The sequence below is a fragment of the Malania oleifera genome, chromosome 3 (assembly GCF_029873635.1).
Source record: "Malania oleifera isolate guangnan ecotype guangnan chromosome 3, ASM2987363v1, whole genome shotgun sequence".
Lineage (NCBI taxonomy): Eukaryota > Viridiplantae > Streptophyta > Magnoliopsida > Santalales > Ximeniaceae > Malania > Malania oleifera.
This window is the reverse complement of record NC_080419.1, coordinates 74,137,262-74,152,969: the sequence shown is the minus strand read 5'-3', so window position 1 is coordinate 74,152,969 and position 15,708 is coordinate 74,137,262. Positions and strand designations below refer to the sequence as shown.

Genomic DNA, 15,708 nt, shown 5'->3' with positions numbered 1-15,708 from the left:
ATGTGAAGGAAATATCAGAAAGGGAGTTGAGGTTAGAGGATATCCTGGTAAAGAGGGATTTTCTCGATGTTTTTCCCAAGGATTTTTTGGGACTACCTCCTGATTGTGAGGTGGAGTTTACTATTGATTTAATTCTGGGGACAACGTCAATTTGCAAAAGCGCCGTATAGAATGTCACTAGCAGAATTAAAATAATTAAATGACCAATTACAAGAACTGTTTGACAAGAGATTTATTCTACCCAACGTGTCGCCCTGGGGAGCGCAGGTACTGTTTGTGAAAAAGAAAATGGGTCGATGAGAATGTGCGTTGACTACCGAGAAATTAATAAAGTGTCTATCAAAAATAAGTACTCACTTCCCCGTATCGATCATTTATTTAATCAGTTACAAGGGACATATATTTTCTTGAAGATAGATCTGCGATTTGGGTATCATCAGGTGAAAGTTAGAGCAAAGGATGTGTAATGCCCCAATCTGGGTCTGTTAGGGAGCACTGCATCTCTCCTCCTCTACCTGGACTAGACAACAGCGGGGTGGGCCTTATCAGACTAATACTGGCCCCACAGATCAACACGTGTCCCTTTCAGTATGTTTTTTCCTCACTCACACACTTCCTGTGAAAACTTCCCAAAAGGTCACCCATCCCAAGATCACTCTAAGCCAGTCATGCTTAACCGTGGAGTTCTTATGAGAAGGCTCCCGAAAAGAAAGGTGTACCTTGTTGATATAGGTAGTAACATCAAATCCTTTTTAATTCTTTCTTCCACATGTATCACATTTTCCCCCACTTATAGAACGTAACGTTTTCATTGTGAATCCACATTTCCAAACCCAGATGATGTGAATCTCATCACACTTCCAGCTGGGTAATGGCTCTAATATCAATTGTAACGCCCCAAACTGGGTCTACCAAAGAGCACTACATCTCTCATCCTTTACCTGGACTAGACAATAGGGGGTGGGCCTTATCAGACTAATGACTAGCCCCACAGATCAACACGTGGCCTTTCAGTGTGTTTTTTCCTCATTCACACACTTTTTGAGAAAACATCCAAAAAAGTCACCCATCCTAAGATGACTCCAAGTCAAACACGCTTAACCGTGGAGTTTTTATGGGAAGGCTCCCGAAAAAAAAAAGGTGCACCTTGTTGATATGGGTAGTAACATCAAATCATTTTTAAGTATTTCATCCCCAGTGTATCACGGGATGTTTTAAAGACAACATTTAGGACTCGGTATAGCCACTACGAATTTTTGGTTATGCCATTTGGACTGACAAATGCTCCAGCAGTGTTTATGGATTCGATGAACAAGGTTTTTCACCAGTATCTGGACTAGTTTGTGGTAGTATTCAGTAATAACATATTGGTATATTCAAAGAGCCCAGAGGAGCACAAGGAACATTTGAGGATAGTACTACAAGTGTTGAGAGAAAGAAGATTGTACGCGAAACTCAAGAAGTTCGAGTTTCGACTGAAGTAGGTTACTTTCTTTGGACATGTGGTATCTAGGGATGGTATTTCAGTATATTCGAGTGAGATTAAAGCGGTTGTACACTGGGTACGACCGAAAAATGTGCAGGAAATCAGAAGTTTTTTGGGATTGGCTGGATACTACTGCAGGTTTGTTGATGATTTTTCTAAATTCTCGGGTTCCTTAACGAGATTGATCAGGAAATGTGTGAAATTTGAGTGGACTGATGAATGTAAGCAGAGCTTCCAAGAGTTGAAGCAATGACTCAACACTTCACTGGTGTTGACAATTCCTTTAGTTGAAGAGGGTTTTTTGATTTACAGTGATGCATCGCATAAAGGGCTCGGTTGTGTTCTAATACAGTAGGGGAGAGTGATAGCATATGCCTCCTGACAGTTGAAAGAATATGAGAAGAATTACCCTACCCATGATCTGGAGTTAGTAGCGGTGGTCTACGTGTTAAAAAATTGGAGACATTATTCTATGGGGGTAGGTGTGAAATTTTTACCGATCACAAAAGTCTGAAATACTTTTTCATGTAAAAAGAATTGAACATGAGGCAGAGGAGATGGTTGGAGCTAATAAAATATTATGATTGTACCATCAGTTACCACCCGAGAAAGGCTAATGTGGTGGTCGACGCTTTGAGCCAAAAATCAGTGGGTGCATCAGTATCTATAGTGGCAATACAACATTCGGTCTAGATGGATTTGGAGAAACTTGGGATATAACTCGTAGAGTACGATCACCAGGAAATTATTGCCAATTTGGTACTATAACCAACTCTACAGGAAAGAATCAAAGCGGCTCATAGGAGTGATGTGGAGTTAGTGGATCTTATAGAGAAAGTACAGGATGGTTAGGAGGTAAACTTCAGTATCTTAGAGGATGAAGCCTTGAGGCTTCGTACCAGGCTGTGTATACTTGTTGACCCTAAAATTAAGAAAGTGATTCTAGAGGAAGTGCACTGATCCTTATATACGGTACATCCTCGTAGCACTAAAATGTATAGGGATCTTTAGGAGTCTTTTTGGTGGAGCGGAATGAAAAGCGAGATCGTCGAGTTTGTAGCGTAGTGTTTGACATGCCCGTAGGTAAAAGCTGAACATTAGAGACTGCTGAGATCATTACAGTCACTTTAATTCCTGAGTGGAAGTAGGAGCATATAGCGATGGATTTTTTTATAGGATTACTGCCGACACTTCATGGATAGGACGCCATTTGGGTAGTTGTAGATTGACTTACAAAGACGCCCATTTTCTGCCTATCAGAGTTAATTACTCCTTAAACAGACTAGCAGAGTTATATATACAGCAGATAGTTAGAATGCATGGCGTGCTAATATCTATAGTTTCAGACCAAGACCCAAGATTCACATCCCGTTTCTAGAGAAGTTTGCAAGGAGCCATGGTTCTCAGTTATCATTCAATACATCATTTCATCCTTAGACAGATGGGCAGATAAAGAGAATGATACCGATATTGAAAGATATGCTACGTTCATGTGTATTGGAATTTGGAGGCAGTTGGATACAATTTATGTCACTAGTTGAGTTTGCGTATAATAACAATTATTAGGCCAACATTGGGATGATACCATTTGAGGTATTATATGGCAGTAGGTGTTGATCTCCATTGTACTTGGATGAAATTGGGGAAAGATAGATATTGGGGTTAGAGCTGATATAGTAGATTCTGAATAAATTCAGACTCATTAGAGATAGGATCAGAGCAGCACAGAGTCGGCAGAAGAGTTATACAGATACTCGTCGATGAGAGTTAGAGTTTGACACTGGGGATCTCGTGTTTCTGAGAGTGGTACCGTTGAAAGAGTTATGAGATTTGGGAAGAAGGGTAAACTGAGTCCTAGGTATATTGAACAATTTCAGATTATTGAAAGAATGGGTCCAATTGCCTACAAGTTGTGCCGGTTTTGACTAAAATTCACAATATATTTCACGTTTCCATGTTAAGAAAATACGTCCCAGATCCCTCTTATGTGATTAGTTATGAGGCACTGGAGTTGGATGATACTTTGTTTTATATGAATTTAAGTTGAACTTCATCCAATCTTTATCAAGTTTAACCATTGTGCTTGAAGGAAGATTATACCTGAAATTTTACTTGAAAGCACAATTAAAATATCTTCATTTGTTATCATCCAAATAAGATTAAACCTTATTAGACCGACAACAAAGACAATTGGAACACTAAACTTCTATAAATGAAAAAGTACATAGGAATGGAATGGTACATATGGTAGAAATGGGGTTGAATTCATCACTTCAATTTTTGCATTCTATCCCCTCCTATCCGATTCCATTCTACAAACCAGAAAGGCATATATAATTGCAAACTGCAATTGAAATTCCAAATGCTAGCATAGCTAATAATGTGGAAAGGAAAGATAAAAATAAATATACAATAAATATAAATGAATTATTCTCGGATAAAAAGCTGTAATTCATACAAAGGAGTTTAGCGTTATCTACATTTTTACACTCATGAGTAGCAGCATGCATGTCATCACCATCATATCTAACATCAAAGAAAACATCTCAGTAACACTCTTTTAATTAGATCTTAAATTCAAACTGGAAAAAACCAAAAAAAAAGAAGAAGAAGAAGAAGAAGAAAAGATATTGAACAAAATCATGGGGATATGATCATCAGCTAGCAAAAACTAGGAGAAAATTTGAGGCCTCCGGAGACGCATGATGATCTCGAGGACTTCATAATTGAATGAAGAGTTTTGGAGACGTTGGCGGCGCACGGTCGAGCAGTGGGGTCGGTGGCGGTACAGTGGAGAGCCAAGTTCATGGTCTCCACCATCTCATTCTGATTAATCACGTTGGATGACGCATGTCCCCTGATCGTTGGATCTATCCACGTGTCGAGATGACAGTCTGAGTAGCAGTACCGGGCCCATTCAACGATGCTGTCGTGGATGCCAAACTCTGCATCCGCCGGACTTCTTCCGGCGAGTAATCCGATCAGAATGAGCCCGAATCCATATATGTCACTCTTCTCTGTGCTTGCTTTGGTTTCTCTACATTCTGCAGTAGAAGCATATGCATGTATGTTGAACATTTTATTTTTCGCAAAGAAAGGAAGAATATACACAAAGAAGAAGAAAATGCCCACCACCACACTTGTATGAATGCTAATTTCAAATATATATATACATATATATATATATATAAATTTAAAGTATTTTTTCTTAGGAAAAAAATATTTTTTTTTGAAAAAAAACGTATTTTTATGAAAAATACTTATAATAAATAATATCGTACTACTTTTACATAAAAAATTTCAAAAAAAAATTTTTTTTTTTCAGAAAAGCACTTTTTTATAAGTGGTTTCCAACAATTTTTAGAAGATATGTGTAAGTTTTAACAAAGTATAGTACTAAATATTATTGAATTTCATCTAAACCATACAAATTTAGAACTAAATTTCAAAGTTCATACTAACACTACTTAATTGATCTTATAATAATTGCAGTATACACATATTGTAATATTCGATAATTTTTATGTCATGGGCCTATAAAAATTATTTTTAAAAAGTTAAGGTAGTAATTTTAACAAATACTACTAATTCTAAGTACAATTGAGCACCTATTCTAATTTTTTAGAAGTTGATATTTCTTAATAATATTAGGAAAGATAGACAGGTCATTAAAAATTAAGAAAGCCCAAAACTTGAACTCTACCTCACAACTAAAAAAATAACTTCAAATTAATTAACCTACTTAATTTTTTGCTAACCTTTGATTTAACATAACTATGTATTTAAGTTTTAGTACTAAAATTGAAAATTGCATTTCACTTTTAAGATTGCTTGGTCATTACAGAGGAGAGGTGAAAACCTAAGACCAAAGAATTAGCCATTTCCATAACTATATAAATATTATATTCTAAATATGAGACCTATTTATAAAAACCAAAAAAATTCAAATTAATTTGAGTGTGTTAACACTGCATTTGACAAGATGTAATTTGGACCTGAAATTTTGATTTGGATAAATTTTGACAAATTTTAATATATATTTATATCATATTTTATCTAAATTTAATATAAATATAAATTCAATATCTCTCTGATGAGTGTATAAATCATAATCAATATGGATTTTAAAACATGTATGAATTGAAATAAGTATAATTATAATAATTTTTTTATACACACAATAAAAATATATTAATTTTAACGTATCAAATAATTTTGTTGTTCCTCATTAGAATACTGACTTTTGCGGTGACTGTAGAATTAACCACAGGCAGCGGATTAAATACTGCTTGCGACAAGGACGTAATTGGTAAAAATAAGAAGGGCAAATTATTCAAGTACCTGGGGCGACGTACGGCGAAGAACTGAAGGATTTGGAATCCATACAAACCATCACCGGAAGGTTCAATCTCAGGCGAGCCTCACCACATCCATCAACCATAACTTTCTCCGGCGACATGTCACCGACGAGAACACTCGGTGAGCAATAAGAATGCAGAAACCGTAGAGCTTTCGCAATCCCAGTGGCAATTTTTCGTCGGCGATCCCAACTTAAATCCTTCAGTACTTCACCCAAATTCTTCCCCGCTACGAACTCGAAAATCAAATACCCAAGCTTCTTCGACCGACAGATTCCCATTAGCTTCACTATGTTTGGATGTCGGAGCTTGCCGAATTCTGTCATCTCCGTCCACGTACTGCTGAGAATATTTGAGTTAAACTCAGTCATCTCCTTTACAAAAAACTGCACGTCCGCAATCGCAGACTTTCCTTTGTACGATGCCCCTCTTCTTCCTCTTGCAACAACATTTTCTTCTCGTACCGACGTTGCGATATCGTCGATGGTTACAGCTTTCCACACCTTGGAATTGAAAAACTGTGCTTCCCATATTCCATCCTCGTTTTCCACTCTTTTTCTAAGCTCCGTTTCTTTACACCGCTGACTGAGAACGATGGCTAAGGCAATAAGTGCAAGCAACCCCAAAACCACGAGAAGACAAGTGACGAGAAACCACCAAATGGGATTCTTGGCAGTTTTGCATGGAGACAAGCCCCTCCTTTCGTTGCCGTCGCAGAGTTCGTTGCCGGAAACTGCACTAGCGTTGATGGCGAGGAAGGCTCCGGTGGAGGGTAAACTCCCGTGGAAGTGGTTGTGAGAGATATTCACTTGAACTAGTGATTCCACTTTTCCTAAATTTTGTGGGATTTTGCCCGATAACTGGTTCTCCGACAAGTCGAGCTTGCCGAGTACAGGCAATTCGGATAAACTTGGTGGGATTTCGCCATTCAGCTGATTGTGGCTGAGATCTAAACTCACAAGCTTCGTGCAAGAAGATAACTGATCAGGGATTTCGCCGGAGAGCTTGTTTCTGCTCAGCTGCAGTTGCATTAGCTCTGACAAGTTTCCAAAACGAGAAGGGATTGTCCCGGAAAACTGATTCTCTGACAAGTCCAAGTTCTCCAACTTGTTAGTACCAAAGGAGTCCGGCAAGTTCCCAACAAATCCGTTTCTTGCTAAGTTCAGCATCTGAAGCGCCGGCATATGCCATTTCCAGTCACTGATTGTACCGGATAAATTGTTAGCCGATAGGTCAAGGAAGTAGACCAGTGGGAGGTTGGTGAATTCCGGCGGCAGCTTCCCGAAGAGGCAGTTGTTTTGAATACGCACTCGCCGTAAGCTTTTGCAGCGACCTAAGCTCTTAGGAATTTCGCCTTGGAGGAAGTTTGAGAAGAGGATGAGCTTAAAGAGACGGCCGGAGTTGCATAAGGTTTGGGGGATTTCTCCGGAGAGATTGTTGGTGGAAAGATCTACTATGCTGAGATTGTTTTGTTCCCCAAGGTTTTTCGGAATCTCACCGTGCAACCTATTCGACCATAGCTGAAGAACTTCAAGACGAGGCAAAGAAGATAGAGAGTTCGGAATTTTTCCAGTGAGATTGTTGGAGAAGAGATGAAGAATCTCCAACTTTTCGAGGTGAATTACGAGTTCCGGGATGTCCCCGGAAAGCGAATTATCGCTTAGATCAAGTGAAACCAAATTGCGGAGGCCAAAAATGGATGGAGGAATGGAACCGGTATGCTTATTTTGGTAGAGAAAGAGATACCGAAGATCACTGAGATTTCCAAGAGATGGTGGGATTTCTCCTGTGAGATTGTTGTAGACAAGATCAAGGTGATTCAAAGAAGTTAACTCACCAATTTCCTTCGGGATTTCGCCCGACAGATTGTTATATCCCAAGTAGATCCACTTCAAGCTCTTCATTTGGCCTAATTCCCTTGGAATTTCACCAACTAATTGGTTAGAAGATAAGGTCAAGAACTGCAAGCCTGTGATATTTGAAATAGACTTCGGAATTCCTCCCACCAAAGAATTCCCACCAAGATCAAGAACTTTGAGTCCCGAAAGCATCCCGATTTCCGTAGGAATTTCGCCAGACAGCATGTTGTTTGATAGATCCAAGGCCTCAAGGTGTGAGAGAGAATTGGACCTGATTGGAAGTTGACCAGTTAAATTATTGTTACTGAGGTTGAGGGATCGCAGCGACGAGCACGACGCCATGTCGATCGGGATTTTGTCCGAGAGCTGGTTGTTGGAGAGGTTGATGGTTTCCACAAAGGGAAGCTGAAAAATTGATGCAGAAATGTTTCCAGAGATATTCTTGCCGCTGAGTTCGATTCCGATGACATGAGATACCGATGAATTGTCGAGGCAGGCGACGCCATGCCAATGGCAAAACGAGACTGATGGATCCCAGTTGGCAAATAACCGAAACGGGTCGCGGACAGAAGCTTTGAAGGATAGAAGAAGGTCTATTTCTTTGCCTGCGGAGTCCCCGAGAGTGAAGGAGAAGAAGGAGAAGAAAAAGAAGAAGAATAGAAGGCGAAATAATCCAGTTGATCCTTTCTTGAGGACCACCATCTCTACAAGTGAAGTAGTTTCTATGTCATATGGATACGGAATGACAGAGAAGATGTCTTTGAAGTGATGAGAACAACTGATAACACAGTTGATCATTTTGTTTGTCCACCAACAGAAAACTTGCTCTCATACCTTGGATCTGAAGCTGGTAAAAAGCGATGAGAAAAAGGCAAGTTAATACCTGAAACACAGTTTTCAATACAAAATCCATTTCGCCCAACACACAAAGGACGCAAGAAAATAGTGCTCTTCCTTTTCCATCCACCTCCAAAGCAATTAAATAAGTATTAATTAAAAAAACTCTTTCATTTAACCACTAAAATGAGTAATCACTGTATCTTTGCGAACTAAATCTGATATGTCATCAAACGCAACTACACATATTTTGTTTCCTTCTTTCTTTTTTAAAATTTTGATTAATTGCTCACATATGTTTATTCTTCAAAAATCCATAGAGCGAAAATAAAGACAGGAAAATGGGCTCTTGAGCTTGATGGGTAGAAATGTACAGGTGGGTGTATGTGCGTGTTTTTTCCAGGAGAGAGGGAGAGAGAGAGAGAGAGAGACTGCATGCATGTATATGTGTATGGAACGGATTAGATTTAAGGCAATCAAATTTAAGAAGATAGGTATTTATGGCAAAATGGACATTGAAGCTTAGGTGAAGAGTCTAATAACATACCAGAAAGCGTCATCATTTTGGTTTTGATCATCATTGAAAAGGTAAAAAAACTGAGGAAGGCTTTGACAGGAACAGAGAAACATAGATTGAAATAGAAGCAAGAAGAATATAAAGAGAGGCTGTGAACTATTGTAGGAAGCCAGGGGCGGCTTAAGGTGAGACCTGAGAAGCAGTGGAAGACACGAGTGACTGTATATATAGATGGAGTGTTTAGGATATGTAATCGGGCATTGAATTGTGATTTAATTACGAAATTGCACCTCTAATTCTTTTAGAGTGTGGTTTTGAGGGGAAACGATTAAAAGGGCGAGGAGGGACAGATGTTGGAAAAGCCTCTGATCTTGTCGGATATTACCAAAATACTCTTTTGACTGACTTTGGATTGTGACCAGAATTTCTGTAACCGTTGAAAAGTTTAAAAAAGTTATACGTGAGCATGTGGATGGGGCATTGCGCATGCTTTGAATATTGTACTTACGTACTTGGTTAATGATCAATTCCACAGCAATATACTGTTGGGTTTATTAATTTCCATTGAAAGTAATGCATTAATTGTTTTTTGGATAATAAAAAAAATCTTATTTTGCATAGTTGAGAAAAGAAAAATAAGGAATTGAAATGGAAATAGAAGAAAGATAAATATAAGAGAAAGGAATCATGTTTCTTAAAACTTATATTTGATCAACGGAGAGAAGCTTGTATTAATATACTTTCAATCTTAAAATATCCAACCCTTTCATGAATGTTAGCTTTACCGTGATCCCAAGAAAGGGGGGGGGGTGAATTGGTAATTTTTAAAATTTATCTCCTAGGTATTCCTCATAAGAGCAATATGTTCACAAACCTATGGTCAATCTAGTGCAAGTAATAAAAATATATCAGAAATTAAGTAAAGCAGTTTAATTAATCATACAAGCACCAGAAAGCAATAAAGAGAGGGTGACATGCAAATATGCTATCGAGGTTCGGCCAACTGCCTACGTTCCCGCCTTGACTAACCAGTACAAAAATTAGCACAATAACTTGCCTATTTAAACGGGTGGAGCGGCACCTATACAAACCAAGTCAAATTAATACAGGGCTGACCTCAACCTTGACACCAATCCTTACCGGACTGGATTACCGCCCCCTAAGGTCACGCCTGGAATCTCTCGGATATACAATCAAAAGGTACAATATAAGGGTACTTTCACGTAAAGCAGATTTGTATCACAAATGCGCACAATCACAAACACCACAGATGATTTAAAATGTAAGCTCAGTGTGGTCTAAATAGTTCGACTCTCAAAGATATTTTCTATCAGTGTAGTACGCACGTGAGAGTGTCAACAAACAATCTTTGCATTTCAGGATGTTCTCAATCAAGGTGCTCAAACAAAGATATCATGCAAGATTCAAATATCCCAAATAGCAGAATATGTCAATCACGTGAATAGTGTATATGCTTGGTTTGCAAGATATATGTAATCTTTGTATTTCAGCAAATGATGTAGACTTGAATGGATATTGCCACAAAAATTAATATAACACACGCAAATATCTTTTCACAAATATATCATTATGAATATCACAGGATATTTAAGTACGTTTGAAAATATTTTTGCAAGCCAAAAACAAATACAAACTTCCTAAGTTATTGCAATGAGAATGCAACACTCGAAATTTTAACCAGTCTTCTTAGGATGGACTTATTAGGAAAGCCTCCTAAGAATACCTAGGTTATGCTCTCATAAGAAAAATCGATTCAAAGCACTTCAACAATGACAGCAAACCTCTAAACAATATCACTCAATATGCTTACAAATGATACAGAAGGATAAAGAAGGAAAGTTTGAGTGGATTCTACAAGAGTATGAGAAGTGGGATGTATTTAGCTTGAGAGAGAATTTTTGAGTATATTTTTTAATCAATGCTTAATTCTCCCAAATGAAAGGGTATATATAGAGATACCCGAATTTTTGACCATTGGGGACCTATTAGGGATTATTAGAAAAATTTAATGATATTTAAAACATTTTAACCCTGTTTTAAAATTTTAACTGCGGTAAAAAGTTAGGTGCAACCCGAGAGGTCCGGTTGACCAGATTAGTTTTGGTTGACTAAGATTCATATGGTTTGGTCGACAAGGGGAATTTTGAACTAAGGGCTCGATCGACCAAGAGAGGGCAATTTCTCAATTTTCTGAGGTTCGATCGACTGAACCAATTTGAACTGGCTGGCTCGGTCGACCAGACCACTGGGATTTCTCCCGAGGACCCTCGGTCGACCAGGTAGTTGGTGTACAAAAATGGCTCGGTCAACCAGATGGTCAAAAAGTTGACCCATAGAGGTTTTGGTCAACCAGGAGTTTTTGAACTACCTAGTTCGGTCGACCAAGGCCTTGGTCAACTGTTGACCAGACCTGGTTCGGTCGATCAGGACAGAATGAATTGCCTGGTTCGATCGACCGAAAGTGCACCAAGAGTGCATTTCAGTCTCGTCTTGAAGCACACAAGCCCTATTCAAGTGCCTAACAAGTATATGTGAAAATGTGTATATCCTAGGGTCACTTGAGGTCCAATTTTGAAGACATCGAAATAGTCCGGTGTTGGTCGATCGAAGGGTAAACCCTAAGGTCTTTCTATGGTCACTTTTAGTTCGTATCTGGTTTAAGCTTACAAAATAAACCATGCATGTGATGTGTGTGCTTATTACAAACCAATTATCCTAATTACTATTACAGACCAATGTGACCACTAAATATATTACAATTGAAAAACACGAACTGGTCTTCAAGCTTTAAGCTTTTCACATGCCATCAATGTGTCTACTAATATAAACCTGCACATGAACTAGATACTTATTAAATACAGGAGTATTTGTCATTATCAAAACTGGGCATGACCTATAAGGTCAACAATGACTAAGAGAAACCCAAAAAAACAAAAAAAAAGTTACAATTAGTACTTAAATATATACTAGGTCTAATGTAGAATTATGCGAATTTATAGAACTTTTAACAAAAAAGCTATATAATTATTGATGTCAAAAATCTTTGATCTTCACATCCACGTACCAACAAAGAAAAAAAATATATTTGAGAGTGACCTTCAATAGTATTCTTCAATGTTCAAGTCAAATTCAAGAATGAATATTAAACAAATGTATGAGTAATTCATAATGAGTGCCTCTTATTTTTTTACTTTGCTCTCTCTCTCTCTCTCTCTCTCTCTCTCTCTCTCTCTCTCTCTCTCTCACACACACACACACACACACACACACACATACACGTACGTATATATGTGGCATCCCCCAATCATATCTTGTAGGGTTACACTCCATAGCTCTTTCTAATTTTCCTAGAGTTGCACATTCTTTTCATTTCCTTCCAGTAGCCTAACTTTTCCCTACTAATCACAAATGGTTCCTAGATGCAAATGGTTATATTCCCCCGAGTAGATGCTCCAACTCTTGAAGCTCGAAAGATACTTTCAATCTTTTTAGGAGTATAAGAAAGAGGATCATAAACCTTCTTAGCAAAACAGCAAGACCTTCAGTTTCCTAACTTGTAGTGGCCATCAATCCATTTCTTCCTAAAGACAAAATGAATATCTGTATTTCTTTGATAAAAATGTACAGACCAATATACAATCTTTATAATACAATTGGACGACCTAAATATGGAAACAATTTCCTAATAGAAATTCTCTCAATAATATACAATATATACTTCCCTAAATTACTTCAAGATTCTCGGAGATACTCAGGATTTCTACACTCCCCCTCAAATTGGATCATAGATATTGATCATATCTAACTTACAAATAAAATCATCAAAGCTCTATTGGGCTCACCCTTCAGTAAATATATTTGCAGTTTGTTCCCTGGTAGGTATATATGTAACGATCCAAATAAAAATGGAATTTAGATAATAAAATAAAGGGAAATGGAAGCTGGAAACAGAAGGAGGCCGTCTCGTTCGTCGACGACATTGAACTTTGGAAGGACTAAAGGAAAGGGGGTCAACAGGGCTTCGTCAATGAAAGCTTTAAAGATTTCGTCGACGAACACAAGGCTTCTTCGACGAGAAAATACTGAGAGGGGTTTTTGAGCCGACTGAATTTCGTCGACGAGAAGTGGATTTCGTCAACGAAATTTGTGAAGGACTAGTCGATGAATGACATGGCTCATCGACGAATCCCCTACTTATAAATATGAAAAATATGAATTTTTATCTTATTAAGGAAGCCATCTCTCTTCTCTCTCTCTCTCCCCTTTGGTTCTCCTTGTTTCTTTCATTGATTTCGGGCTAGATCTTTTCCGAATCGACAATACGAAGTCACCATGACGCTCCTGGCAGAGTTCTCTTCAAATCTGCTGGAGCGGATCGTGGAAAAAAGCTAATTGGAAATCATCCCAGACTTGAGATAAAAGCTTTTTAAGCCATATTTGGTGTTGCGCTAGTTATAAGAAATGTTGTGCGCATGAAAATACTGAAGTTTAATACTGGGGGTTTTTAATTTCAGGGTATTGGTCAGGGAATCCCTCAGGTGTTAGACTTGAATACTTTTGGGTAAAACTTCTTACTCAATATTTGGGTCTTTGACAATTGAAGAAAGTATTATATGCTTAGAAATACTAAATTTTAATACTGAGAATTTTCATTTTCAGGGTGTTGAGTTGGGAACCCTGCGGGTGCGGGGAAGATTTTCTTAGGGGCTTTGCAAGAATCAGGTAAGGGGATAAATTAAGCTAGTTTTGTTTTGAGAAAATGCATGTATGTATATATTTAGCATCTGATTTACGAAAAATGTATATATATTTATATATATGTTTTATATTTTCAAAATATTGTGAAAATGATCGTATGATTGAATTTGTGAAAACCCGCTAGTGTGGCATGAGTATAAAATGTATGAGAAACTGTTTTTTGGGAATGTGATTATGACATGGGTTTTTATGATGGAAAATTGGCGTGTGGGCCGAGATATTATATATATATATATGATTCGCTGGCGTACGGGCTGTGCTATGTGGATAAGATTTACCAGCGTACAGGCTATGCTATGTGATTTGTCGGCGTACGGGCCGAACTATGTGATTTGCCAGCGTACGGGCTGTGCTATGTGATTTTTCGGCGTAGGGGCCGAGCTATGATAAAATGTGTAATATCGGCGTACGGGCCGATGATTTTCATGATAGAAGTATATATGCAAAATAATATGATTGATATGAAAATAAATGATATGAGATATCCATGTATCACAGTTTTAGTATATGTATATGATATCAGAACCTGGTTGGCTTGGTTTAGGCTAACACTTGCACGGTACCCATGCTATGTATTCATGGTCTTCGTGATCATGATATTTGTGTTAATGCCGCTGTATAGAGTGGCGTGAGATTGGATGGTCGATGTGGTTTATAAGAAGTGTGTTGATCGCCCCTGGTGTACGGACTAGGTCTGGCAGACCCATCGGACCTACAGACTTCTGTTTGACTTGGCGGTGGTCGGCCAACCATTGTTAGGTCCCGCCTTTGGGTCACACAACCCAGTTATGTGGGGGTAATACATGACAACAGCCAGCTAACCTACCAAGATTGTTTTATGTTATTATTATTATGATATGAGATGAGAAATGTTTATGAGAATGCAATATGTTTTGTCATGTTTTGATATACCTATGTTTTCCCAAATTTGATAAACAGTACTGAATATGTTATGTATGATATATGTAGAACATGGAATACTCTTGTTGCCATACATTGATATTAGTTTATTTCCATTATTGAAAGGTGTCTGACCCCTAAATCTTATTAACTTTTCAGAAGCCCCTGATAAGAGAGCGGGAAAAGCCCCGCTGGTTTAGAGTTGTTTATTTACCCTCTGGGAAGGGTAAGTTTTTGGTAGGGATAGTTAGGCTTCTGTGGGGATTGTCCCTAGATTTCATTTTTGGGATGCATATATGGAAATACAATGTTTGTAGTAACTCTGGTATATTGTGATATATGAAATGATGAGATGCATGAGATTGTATGTTTTCTGCTGCTAGGGCTTCTGCTATATGTTCTAATGTATCCCTGGTACCCACGGGTCCAGGTGGATTGTGACCTGCTGAGTTGGAATGTGAGATGTGTGGTATTGATTTTATGATGATATTATAAATAAATAAAAAAATATGTGGGAAAATGAGCAGGTCGTGACAATATAAGTCATATAGATGGTTCCTTCTTCAACCTTATCTTTAATACAATGCCGGTCCATTTCTACATGCTTAGTCATGTCATGTTGAACTGGGTTGAGGGAGACACTGATGGCTACTTTGTTGTCATAGTAGAGTTTGATAGGAAATTTCACCAGAATTTGTAATTCTTCCAAAAGTTTTCGTAACCACAATCCTTCACATACCCCTTGGGCAACTGCCCTAAATTCAACTTTAGCACTACTTCGAGCCACTACATTCTATTTTTTGCTTCTCTAAGTTACCAAATTTCCCCATACAAAGGTGCAATATCTGATGGTAGACCTTTTATCTTCCACTAATCCTACTTAATTTGCATCTGTGAAAATTTCTACTTTCTTCCTTTCACATTTATTGAAGAAGAGTCCTTTGCTCGAATAGCCCTTGAGGTACTTGAGGA

General features: G+C 38.1%; 1 protein-coding gene across 1 annotated transcript; it reads right to left on the bottom strand.

Annotated features, from left to right (window-relative positions):
* Positions 1-3,873: 3,873 nt before the first annotated feature.
* Positions 3,874-9,254, bottom strand: LOC131151021 (leucine-rich repeat receptor-like serine/threonine-protein kinase SKM1). Its single transcript, XM_058102179.1, has 3 exons — positions 9,088-9,254; positions 5,828-8,550; positions 3,874-4,530 (listed from the first exon to the last, which is right to left on the bottom strand). The coding sequence occupies exons 2-3, from the start codon at positions 8,499-8,501 to the stop codon at positions 4,148-4,150; spliced, it is 3,057 nt and encodes a 1,018-aa protein (XP_057958162.1). The 5' UTR covers positions 8,502-8,550; positions 9,088-9,254; the 3' UTR covers positions 3,874-4,147.
* Between the last annotated feature and the right edge of the window lie 6,454 nt (positions 9,255-15,708).

Coding starts and splice junctions, on each gene's coding strand:
- LOC131151021 (XM_058102179.1), bottom strand. CDS start 8,501: ATGATCAACTGTGTTATCAGTTGTTCTCATCACTTCAAAGACATCTTC. Junction 4,531..5,827: donor TTCGCCGTACGTCGCCCCAG/GTACTTGAATAA, acceptor CTTCTACTGCAG/AATGTAGAGAAACCAAAGCA.